The 12,157-nt window shown below is 44.4% G+C and overlaps 2 protein-coding genes across 2 annotated transcripts; one reads left to right on the top strand and one right to left on the bottom strand.

Moving 5' to 3' along the window:
* Positions 1-3,451: 3,451 nt before the first annotated feature.
* On the top strand, positions 3,452-6,520 carry LOC123764456 (uncharacterized). The gene is made up of 3 exons (XM_045752322.2): positions 3,452-3,643; positions 3,773-4,011; positions 5,260-6,520. Exons 1-3 carry the CDS (start codon positions 3,557-3,559, stop codon positions 5,384-5,386), a joined length of 453 nt encoding a protein of 150 aa, XP_045608278.1. The 5' UTR covers positions 3,452-3,556; the 3' UTR covers positions 5,387-6,520.
* A 3,358-nt stretch (positions 6,521-9,878) lies between these two features.
* On the bottom strand, positions 9,879-11,720 carry LOC123764222 (uncharacterized transmembrane protein DDB_G0289901-like). The gene has a single exon (XM_045751760.2). The coding sequence runs from the start codon at positions 11,718-11,720 to the stop codon at positions 9,879-9,881; it is 1,842 nt and encodes a 613-aa protein (XP_045607716.2).
* Between the last annotated feature and the right edge of the window lie 437 nt (positions 11,721-12,157).

Genomic DNA, 12,157 nt, shown 5'->3' with positions numbered 1-12,157 from the left:
ATATGTCAGTATCCCAGACCACATCCTGGCCACTGAAACATCACCATGTCGACCTTTTGCTCTACTAGTTCCACATGTAAACATCTCACGGCATTCATCATATATAATGCTAAAATGTTTATAAATGTTTTTTTGGTTAATAAAATTTTCATCAGAGTCGTTTCAATGTTTTAGTTAATGTAATTAACTAAATGTTTAATGTGTTAATTTCTACTATTAGTCTGCTACAGGCTGTCTTTATAAGCATGTCAACAGTATTATACTCTCTGATGCCAACATCTGATGATATTCAGAGGAATTTAATACAAATGTATTTCCTTATCGGGTAAAACATTCATTCATATACCTTCATATACCACTGACTATTGCCTGGGTGTGTATACTGTACTGCGTATCTGCGCCCACCCAACCCTGTATGTACCAGGGTTGGGTGGGCGGGTGGTGGTCCCACCTGGTGCTGGGTGACGAGGGGGAGGGGGCGGACTGGGACGGGCTGTGGGAAGTATATTGCAGGTGAAGGACGGACGATAGTTCGTATTGTTTCTCTGTCTCTGTCTCTCTCTCTTTATGTGTGCAGAAGGGGGTCACACACACACACTAATTTAATGTAATTTAGTGTGTGTGTGTGTGTGTGTGTGTGTGTGTGTGTGTGTGTGTGTGTGTGTGTGTGTGTGTGTGTGTGTGTGTGTGTGTGTGTGACCCCCTTCTGCCCACCAGGGGGCAGAAGGGGGTCGGGTCAACCACATCACCCGCTTGAGGAAGTGGCTGTCTTCCGTAATTGTTCCCTTCCGCAAGTTCCTCTTCTTATTGGCCTCCTCCCCAGAGGTCCTCTCATCACATGATGTATCACAACTACCGTCATCATCCACACATACATGGAAGGTTACGTACAACTCAACAGTTGTTGCGACGCCTGGGGCACTTATCACAGGAGAAGTTGATAGATTTTTCCGTTTTTCCGGTTGGATCTTCGGGAGGAGTGACAATGTCTGGCGGGGAAAGATCATGTGTGCCGTTCGGGTCTTGTGGGGTTGCGTATTTGCTCATTTGGGTACAAGTTCAAGAGGAGACGTCGCGACTTTGGCCATCCAGTGTTTTCCTGTGTGGGGTTAAGGTTAAGGGCCGGTGCTTGCCTCCCTAGCCACTCCAGGGGCTTCCCAGCATGTGGCTACTTGTGTGTTTTTCACCGACAGACGACATGTACACCAACAGCAGCAGGGGACGTAACTCAGGTCCTAGAGCCGTGGCCTCTGGCAGCAGGGGACGTCAGCAATTGGGTCACACTGACGGAACTGGCTTGTAATAGCGGCGTGTCATTATGACGGTGTCTGGGAGCGACCCGCTGTTACACTAACCTCCGCCAACACCACACCTTCCAGCGCCGCCTCAAGCTTTCTACTTCACCGCGCGCTTCCGGTTCCTTCACACTGATGTAATCCATACGTCTCTACCCGCCTCCACGTCTTATAACATCTCAAGCTCCTACAGCCATTGTTTACTCGTTCCTTGGCCCCGAGCATCCCAAGGGCACACATCACTTCAACCCTTGACTTGAGATAGCTTGGTCTAAAAAGACTGTTGGTTAGAGCGACCCGCAGGACCACATACCCACAACAACCCGGTTATGGGCTGCACTTTTTGCAGGAATGTGTCTACTGTTATCTTGAACACGTCCTTTTGTGCTGTCAATATTTCTAATATTTGCTGGGAGGACACTGAATTGCCGTGGACCTCTGAAGTTCGTACAGTGAATGTGAATGTTCACAATCACATTCCTGCAACTGAATGTGAAATATAAATCAAAAGTTTAGAGAGGTCTTATCACAGATGGTCAAGAAGCGTCCATGCATTTGACCCCGGATGATATTACCCACACTCGCAGCCAGGTACTCCAAGTTTGCCTATTGTAGACTATAAGTTTGTACTGCCGTTAAGTGTCTTATACTTGCTTATCTCATGACCGTGTTCCGTAACCTTAGCTACAGTACTGTACTTAGCTCACTACCCTTATAGTGTATTACAAGACAGTGAGCCACAACAACGTGGGCTCAACATTACACACCCGACCCACACATCTGAAAATAAAGAATTGAAGACGTTTCGATTCCTCAAATAATTTTCCATTGCACTTTGTGCAATGAACGGACTGAAACGTCGTCACGATGATGGTCCAGGACGGACCTAAATGTCATTTCTTTTATTCCAGATTTGTGGTACAGTTTCTTTTGTTAATTAAAATGAACTATCTAAAAGTGGCAATAAATTAATAGCGTTAAGAAACTTTGTAATTAGTTCATCAATGCTGTAACTTGCTTAACTAAACGAATATTGGGGTTCAGTTCCTGAACTAATTATATACCTCTATAGCCATTTTCACTAACACTCACAGGCGGGGTATGAGGTCTACTACTTAGTCAAACATAAAACGAAGTTAGAAAAGGTTCAGAGGTATGCCACTAGGCTAGTCACCGAGCTGAAAAGAATGAGCTACGTGGAAAGATTATTGAACTGAACCTCACGACACTGGAAGTCAGAGGAGTTAGGGGGAGACATGATCACTACGTGATCAGTACGTAGTACGCGAACAAGGGGACATAGGTGGAAACTGAGTACCTAAATGAGCCACAGGGACGTTAGAAAGAACTTTTTCAGTGTCAGAATAGTTAACAGGTGGAATGCATTAGGCAGTGATGTGGTGGAGTCAGACTCCATACACAGTTTCAAATGTAGATATGATAGAGCCTATAAGACCTTCGTCATTAGGCTTAGGCTCAAGAATCTGTACACCAGTTGAGAGGCAGGACCACAGAACCAAAGCTCAACCCCCGCAAGCACAACTAGGTGAGTCCAGGAGGTGGGTATGGAGTCCACTACCACTCACAGCTCATACCCATCTTGAGGATGGTATAGTGGACCCCATACCCATCCTGTGGGTAGTAGTGGACTCATAATCATCCCTGTTGTTGGTTGTGGATCCCATACCCATCCTGTGAATCCCTTTACACATCCTGTGGATGTGTAAAGGAAGAAATGTATATGTTTATGACTCAGAATGTTCGGTAATATGTTTATTGTTTGATGTGTCTATATGTATGAACACGATGTACTGGACGGGGTGAGAATAGCTTGAGCTACCTCATTCCTTTGTATGTATTTTACCTCAATAAACTTATTTCAGTTTCCCTTTCAATCCTGTGGATAGAAGTGAACCCTATACCCACCCTTATGAAAAAAATGTTATAAAGGCACATAATAGTCTCAGGAACTGAACCCCAAAATAAATTTGGTTTTAATTGATGTGTATATTTTAATTGACGTGTTTTCTTTCTTCCCGCAGATGCCAAAGATGACGAGAATTGTGACGCTGGTGGGCGTAGCTCTGATGTGTGTGTCGGGGAGGGCGTGGGCGGGAGAAGATGTAGAGTTGGCGAGGGAGGGTGGAGAGTGGGCGGGAGAGCGCAGAGAGTGGGCGGGGGAAGGGAGAAAGTGGACCGGAGAGGGCGGAGAGTGGGCGGTGACATGGGCTGAAGAAGAGGTGTACTCCCCAGGAGCGGCCATGTTTGAGGGCCTGATGGAGCTGGGTAGACAGTCGACCGTGTACAGCTTCAGTCTCAGTAACCTCTTTATCATCCTCGGCCTCAAGGTGAGCACCTTCACCCTGGTCATCCTCGGCCTCAGTTATCATCTACATATTACAGTTATATGAGAAAATACAACTTTAACCAAAGAAAAATCATGTAAAGATTAATCCGGTTCTATGACCCCGCGACAGATGCTGGTGCTGCTGGTGCTGGGCGGCGGGTTGGGCGTGGGCGTGGGCCGGTCCATGGGCGGCGAGGAGGCGCCCTGGGTGGACGGCACCGACGCCCTCTTCCTCACTACCTACCTGGTCAGTGAGAACCAGGACCGCTACGACTGTCTCAACCGCCTGGCTTGTCTCGACCACTACAGAGCCCACGACCTCCTCACAGCTGCCAGGATGATGATCAAGGCCGCCAAGTATCTCAAGCCGTGAGTGACACGTGTTATTGAGTGGAGGGCGTGGGAGAGTAAGGGAAGGGAGTGGGAGAGTAAGGGAAGGGAGTGGGAGAGTAAGGGAAGGGAGTGGGAGAATAAGGGAAGGGAGTGGGAGAGTAAGGGAAGGGAGTGGGACAGTAAGTACAAGGCGTGGATGAGTGAAGGGGAGGGTGTGGTAGCGGGCATGAGAGAGTGATGTGAAGGGCGTGGACAATTGGGGGAGGACGTATATGAGTGAGAGAATGTCTGGGGACATAAGAACAAGAATATATTAAACTGCAAAAGACCTGTTGGGCTATGGGAGGCAACATCTATCAATATAAAACCAACCTGCATATGTCTAACTTACGCTTGAAACAATTCAGTGATCCCACTACTCTTGTTACCAGGTAATTTATTACAAAATCCTCACTCTTTCCAAACCAATATTTACCCGGGTCTTTCTGAATCTAAACTTATCTAATTCACGCTTTAATAAATATGGAATTGTGTTTTCATACTTCAGTACTTAGTTTAGTCAGATTTTAGTGTCCTTAATATTTTATTACCAAGACATTTAAGGTTTCTCCTGATTTTTGAAGGAATCGGTTCATATATCGGACTACATATTCAATTTCTTTCTAAACTTGAAATAGTGGTTGGGTAGTAAGCCTCGCATCGACCAATAGGTCTCCTACAGTTTCATTCATTATGTTCTTTTAGCTGTCCCGCGGTTGATAGGCCTAATGCCCAACACCACACCAAAACAAATAATTCCCATTAGAATGCATGGAATTAGAATTTAATCACCTAACCTACCCAAGGCCTGTACACAAAATTATAATTAATAATATTAATTTATATTTGACAAATTCTGTTTCTGATTATACCGTATGCAAAAACTTAAGATTCTCATCAGACTGGGATTACAACATGCGGAGGGATTTCAAGAAATTTATCTGATTTATCTCAAGAAATGATACTGAGGATTTGATGAGTCTTGAGTACTTACGATATTTCCTCAACGTTAATTGGTACCACATTATGCTCATGTCCTCCACCAGCTACTTGACACACTTCCAGGGTCAGTATAGATAAGTTGGAGATTCTACTAGACAACTGTCCTAGTTAAATGGATTCTGAAAGTGAAGGGCCCTGTGGAAGTATGCAGTGGTAGCAGACGCAACTCCACTGACTAAACAATCTCCCTCTACCTTCAGGTACCACGGTACTGTGACTTACCCCCTCCCCCTCTTCCTACAGGTACTTTGACTTCTCACTGGACAAATACGAGCGAGTATCGTGGAGCGTGGAGGACGCTATCTACTACAAGTATGGTGGAGGGTCTTGTCACACCCGCTATCCTTGCCACGCCATGCCTAGCCTCTAGTCACATCATGCATTGCATAGCCTCTAGCCTCACCATGCCTGGCATCTACCATCAGCTGCTACGCCTGCCACGCCATGCCTAGCCTCTAGCCACGTCTGATCAACACCACCTCGGCTAGTCACCACTACCACGGCTGATCACCACCACCACTGCTGGTCACCAATAATTTAGTCCACAAGTGGAAAATGTTGATGATGTTGAATGTTACCAGAAGCCAAAAGTACAAACCATTCACGAGATTATCGCTGCATCAGTGAGGTGTGTCAGAGCTGGCGCTGCCGGTAAACAATTATCAAAAGAAGGCGCCAAAGCCGGGAAGCCCAAGTAGCACCGTCAGTGTCGCTAGAAAATCAAAAGGCGCTGAATATTACCGAGGATGCCAATACCAGAACAAAACACATAAGGCAAGCGATATTAGACTCACCATTGATTCTGTCGAGGGACAGAATCCGGTCGGAATCAGAATCGGCCGATCGACACATGATCCTCCCGAAAATCTGAACATTCCACAAGGATGTGCACGACAGTAAGTTGGACAATAAAGATCAGGGCGGCGTTCCATTAAATGCGCGAGTTAAACATTATAACATACGTAGAGACGTCCCCCATTGCTTGTTAAGATGTTAAGGAGGAGGCCACTGGGATTGGCTACCTTTAAAAGTGCGCAGTTTATTAACTGTAATGCCTGACCATCGACCTTGCCAACGGGTACAGATTGCAGACTGGGTAGAAATCTTGATATAGAATCTCTTAGCGGGTAAAGGGATAGGCATGAATGGCCGCAAAGTTCCTGCCAGATAATATTTGTATGGCTGAGCACCCACCAGTATGCATACATGTGTGTTCGAGATACGCATATGTCTGTGTGTGTGTATGTATGCGTTTTATTAGGCTTAAACGTAGTATACACTGAAAGGCATTTTATTTAATATTTAGGTTATTTTTTGCAATATTTTGCACAAAACATTGTCTGGCTCTCTTTCGTTGCCATGATATCCAAATTTAATATAGCCTATACTTTTATAGTATTTAGACTATATATCGCTAGTGTATATACGCTGCATTCCTGGTGCATATGTAATATATATATCCCTGGTATATGTATATGTATATGTATATATAGGCTATATTCTATATATTTGCTCTAGGAGACTATATATATAGTCTCCTAGAGCAAATAGACTATATATATATATATATATATATATATATATATATATATATATATATATATATATATATATATATATATATATATATATATATATATCCCTATTGTATATAGTCTATATTCATAGAGTATAGCGGCTATACCTTTTCTATATAGAAAATGATGTACAAAACGTTTATAGTTCTTTACTGCAGGTCGACTATTGTGTCTGATAGTTTGTTTCGTTTGTAAATAATTATATATAAGTTATTGTTGTTATAGTTGGAAACGTGAATTACACCAATTCTGTTATTATTATTAGTGTCGTATTTTTATTATTTGTTTTTGTTTTGTTTTTAGATTACTGTATATATTTGTTCCTTTTTATGAGTATTAATTATTGAGATTGAATATTATTTTTTTTATTTTAAGCATTAAAGTAATTATCCTGAGCATTATAATAATTACCTTGAGCATTAGAATATCCCTAGCATTATAATAATATCACGAGCCTTATATTTATATTATGAGCATTATATTATATCCTTAGCATTATATTCATATTCTGAGCATTATAATAATACCAGCACTAAAGCAATCACCCTCATAATTAAAATAATCACCCTGCACAATCACTTGCCACATGAAACTTCAAAGGAAATATTATCTTTATGAACTTGTCCTGTTTCAACATCTGTCTGCCCCTGCATATATTTGCCTCTGACTTAGTATACATATATCTGCCTGTGACTACCTCTGTCTGTCAGTCTATCGCCAGATGTGTCTTGGATGACTTAGCTCTCTTCTGAGAGTCGTCATGAAAGCACATTTATTTTGTAAATAGAAATCTATTAATATTTTTCTTATATTAAATGATGACAATAAAATATGATGTGTTAATAACTTCCTCGGACACTTTGAAGACCGTTATCAGTTATTCTGCTAAATAAAATATAATAACTGGACAAATCTGAAAAATTCAAATGTATATAGATGTATATAAATATAAATGTATGTATTATGTCATAATATATATATGTTTATATATCATATAAATGTATTATTATGTCTTATGTGGCGGTCCTCAACGCTCAGAGAGAGGACACTTCATCACCTGACACAAGAAAGATCATCACACGTCTAAGTGATTCTTAGATTAATAGGTTAAGAACAACCAATTCCGATAAAGAATAATGCTGATTTTGTTAACAAACTTTGTAATTTACAAAATTCTACGTAAAGCATGTGATACATACTATATAGGAGAGAATATAAATGTGATACTATATAGGAGAGAAATTTTTAATTTCTGTCCTATAATATAGGACTCCTATAGGACAGAAATTTAACAGTTATCAGCATACATATTTTGGTAGAAATCGCTAATATTTTATTCAAGAATTTATTTGAAAATACTCGTCAAAATGATGAGAAGGTTCTTTGATAACCAATTATAAGAACATGAAACTCGAAATATTACTGAATCTGTTTACATTTTTTTAAATTATGTAATATGTATATTAGTAATGTACGTTCTTGATCATATTTAATTCACAAAAAAATTGAATAAGAAGATTACTAGGCAAACGTTTCCATTGAGAAGATTTATTGCATAATATTGAGGACTTGGCTTGATTCTATATAGTCTCCTAGACTGTCTTCACTCCTGACAAACGTATCTTTGTATGTGTGGTATCGTATCCCACCACTGCCACCATTGTCGCATGTTATGAATGTGTTCCTAACTGCGCGACTCACTTATTTAGAAAACAAACATCCCAATAGTGTGAACTCAACCTCTATGAATTATCATAAAGATCTTATTTCATTCAAATATTCATTAATATCCAACAGCATTAATATAAATCCTAACTCAATCATTCAACCAAAATCAATTTAATTGTATTGCTACACTCCGTAAATATACAAAAATATACAGATAAGTGATACACTACGTATCACTTATTTTGTCTTGATATTCGCCTAATACTTAACCCTTAATTCGTACAATACTTATTGTACACCAGTTATATCTGAATCTGAATCATGTAACATTCACTTTTTGTCGTAATTATCATTAGATACCTGGTTGATGGGGTTCTGGGAGTTCTTCTACTCCCCAAGCCCGGCCTGAGGCCAGGCTTGACTTGTGAGAGTTTGGTCCACCAGGCTGTTGCTTGGAGCGGCCCGCAGGCCCACATACCCACCACAGCCCGGTTGGTCCGGCACTCCTTGGAGGAATAAATCTAGTTTCCTAGATTTATTTCCTAGGCTTTAAGATTTATTTCCTAGGCTTTAAGGGTCACGTTGACCAGTGAGATGTCCATAAGATTCCTCCTTTCAGTTTGATTCATAGACAAATTAATTAGATTCATTGAATTAATTTTTTATATTAATGGAAGTGTTATTCGCTGCGATTTGTTTGACATACTGTTGAAAGCCTAAGATACTGAACTCATATACTTCAACTGAAGTTCCGGGAGGCAAGTAGGTGAGTGAGAGTGACGGCTGCTGTCTCTAACCTACTTGTTGTCACTCGGTCACAACTGGTAATTATTGTGGTAATAAAGCGTTTGGTTACGTTGCAAGTCATCCAAACATTCTTGAGACGAAGATATGACACACAAGTAGGTCACGGGTCGAGAAACATGCGTCCGGTCGACAGTGTTTTCATGCTGAATTACTGGGTGTGGTGCTGGAGTACCGCATGGGTGTACGGTGGTAGTTTACCTTACAATGTTGACCAGATCACACACTACACGGTGAAGGGACGACGACGTTTCGGTCCGTCCTGGACCATTCTCAAGTCGATTGTGTCGACTTACCTTACAATACATCGATCTCAATGAGTGACAGCGCGAGCAGAACCCATGGCGTGGGTCATCACTGAGTCATTAATCCTGCTGCCGAAAACACAGAGAAACTCCCAGATTCATTCACTAGGCACAATCGTCCATACAAGGCACCTCGCCTCATTAGGCTGTAAGTTGTCGCGGAACACAGTTGTTGAAGGGTCTTATCTCGGTGGTTGTTGAAACCATATGACAAAGTGAATTGTTAAGTTATTGGCACAATGAAACATTGGGAACATAGTAAGCAAGAAAACAAAAAGAACCTTATGATTGGAAATATTTATTTCTCAACAATATACAGATTATCATAAAAAAAAGCATGGGTCCATTCGTCTCCGAGAGCCCGGCCAGTTAACGTACCAAAATGTACAGAATACTACAATGTTTGTTTTAGTATAAATATCAATTACTGAATAAATATTAATGTGAACAAGTACTAATGTACATACGCTTATACAGCAGTAAGTGGAACCAGTTACGGTGCACAAAGTTAGTGTGGAGCCGAGGTGTGTGGAGCACGCAAGTAGGTCATGTCAGTGTGGTGCGGCAAGTAACACTCAAGACACAGCGGCACATTACAAGCTTTACACATCATCTTTGTCCTCTTCTTGCCCAGCTTTAGCAGAGTGTGTCTGCTGCAGCTTCTGTAGCTCAGGTGTCCCAGCCAGTCGATGGCGGGAAGAGGCATGTGCTTAAGGTAACATGTGGGCAAGCCACGGCTGGACCCGCCACTTCCGCCACGGCTGAAGTAGCCACTCTCGCCACGGCTGAAGTAGCCACTCTCGCCACGGCTGAAGTGGCCACTCTCGCCACGGCTGAAGTGGCCACTCTCGCCACGGCTGAAGTGGCCACTCTCGCCACGGCTGGACAAGCCACTCTCGCCACGGCTGAAGTGGCCACTCTCGCCACGGCTGGACAAGCCACTCTCGCTACGGCTGAAGTGGCCACTCTCGCCACGGCTGGACAAGCCACTCTCGCCACGGCTGGACAAGCCACTCTCGCCACGGCTGGACAAGCCACTCTCGCTACGGCTGAAGTTGCCACTCTCGCCACGGCTGAAGTTGCCACTCTCGCCACGGCTGAAGTTGCCACTCTCGCCACGGCTGGAGTGGCCACTCTCGCCACGGCTGGAGTGGCCACTCTCGCCACGGCTGGAGTGGCCACTCTCGCCACGACTAAAGTGGCCACTCTGGACACGGCTGGGCAAGTCACTCTTGGCACGCGGAGTCATGTGGCGAGAGTGGCCACTCTCGCCACGGCTGGACAAGCCACTCTCGCCACGGCTGGAGTGGCCACTCTCGCCACGGCTGGAGTGGCCACTCTCGCCACGGCTGGAGTGGCCACTCTCGCCACGGCTGGACAAGCCACTCTCGCCACGGCTGAAGTTGCCACTCTCGCCACGGCTGGACAAGCCACTCTCGCCACGGCTGGACAAGCCACTCTCGCCACGGCTGGAGTGGCCACTCTCGCCACGGCTGGAGTGGCCACTCTCGCCACGGCTGAAGTGGCCACTCTCGCCACGGCTGAAGTTGCCACTCTCGCCACGGCTGAAGTTGCCACTCTCGCCACGGCTGAAGTTGCCACTCTCGCCACGGCTGGAAAAGCCACTCTCGCCACGGCTGAAGTTGCCACTCTCGCCACGGCTGAAGTTGCCACTCTCGCCACGGCTGAAGTTGCCACTCTCGCCACGACTAAAGTGGCCACTCTCGCCACGACTAAAGTGGCCACTCTCGCCACGGCTGGAGTGGTCACTCTCGCCACGGCTGGAGTGGCCACTCTCGCCACGGCTGGAGTGTCCACTCTCGCCACGGCTGGAGTGGCCACTCTCGCCACGACTAAAGTGGCCACTCTGGACACGGCTGGGCAAGTCACTCTTGGCACGCGGAGTCATAATGGGTGACGAAGACTGATCTCGACTGGATGGTGAATAATAATAAGGTGCAAAGTTATAAGACCTCCTGGCTGGCTCCTGAATTTGAGAGCCATGCTGGTGAGACCTTCCAAGGTGTCGACGGTCAAAGGAGCGAGGGCTGGCGTAGTGGACCAAGGGATTTAACATCTCAGGATAAACTGGTGGCATCTCTTGCTGCGACTCTGGTAGACTCTCATCCCACTCGGATGAAAAGTATTCGTCCTCCCTCTGTAGCACGGAAAAATCATGAAGTTCGTCTGGGCTGTCGGGTAAGGGCGTCCATACTGGTGGGTGCTGATATAAGTAAGCACGAGGCTGCATGTGGTGAGACCTTGTGGCTGAGCGAGCATACGACGAGCTGCCCCAGCATGGAGCACTCAGGTCATTGAGTGCTCCAGGAGCATAAGCAGAATAAGACATCCTGCTTCAGATGAATGGCAAGCATATGGTGATATGGACCTTCACTAAGAACACTTTATTTCAAGTGACTTGCCGATTGATTGATTGATTGATAAAGCCACCTAAAAGGTGGCACGGGCATGAATAGCCCGTAAGTGGCGGCCCTTTTGAGCCATTACCAGTATCAAGAGCTGATACTGGAGATCTGTGGAGGTGCGACTGCACCCTGCGTGACGGGAGATGTCTCCCGTGGTGACTTGCCATCTACGCTCTCGACTTATATAAGGCCGTGCCAGCAACTGACCTGTTGGCACGGCCAACACGGCCATTTGGGGCGATAAATAAGCAGGGAAAAGGAGAAGTCCTCTCCTCCATTTTAAACTTAGACCCAAATATCACAGGAAAAAGGTTATCATGTATAACCAAACTCAATTACGGGCTCACCATACCCCGTGCTA

The sequence above is a fragment of the Procambarus clarkii genome, chromosome 82 (genome assembly GCF_040958095.1).
Source record: "Procambarus clarkii isolate CNS0578487 chromosome 82, FALCON_Pclarkii_2.0, whole genome shotgun sequence".
Classification (NCBI taxonomy): domain Eukaryota; kingdom Metazoa; phylum Arthropoda; class Malacostraca; order Decapoda; family Cambaridae; genus Procambarus; species Procambarus clarkii.
This window is presented reverse-complemented; position numbering and strand designations above follow the sequence as displayed.

Coding starts and splice junctions, on each gene's coding strand:
- LOC123764456 (XM_045752322.2), top strand. CDS start 3,557: ATGTTTGAGGGCCTGATGGAGCTGGGTAGACAGTCGACCGTGTACAGC. Junction 3,644..3,772: donor TTATCATCCTCGGCCTCAAG/GTGAGCACCTTC, acceptor ACCCCGCGACAG/ATGCTGGTGCTGCTGGTGCT. Junction 4,012..5,259: donor GCCGCCAAGTATCTCAAGCC/GTGAGTGACACG, acceptor CTCTTCCTACAG/GTACTTTGACTTCTCACTGG.
- LOC123764222 (XM_045751760.2), bottom strand. CDS start 11,720: ATGTCTTATTCTGCTTATGCTCCTGGAGCACTCAATGACCTGAGTGCT.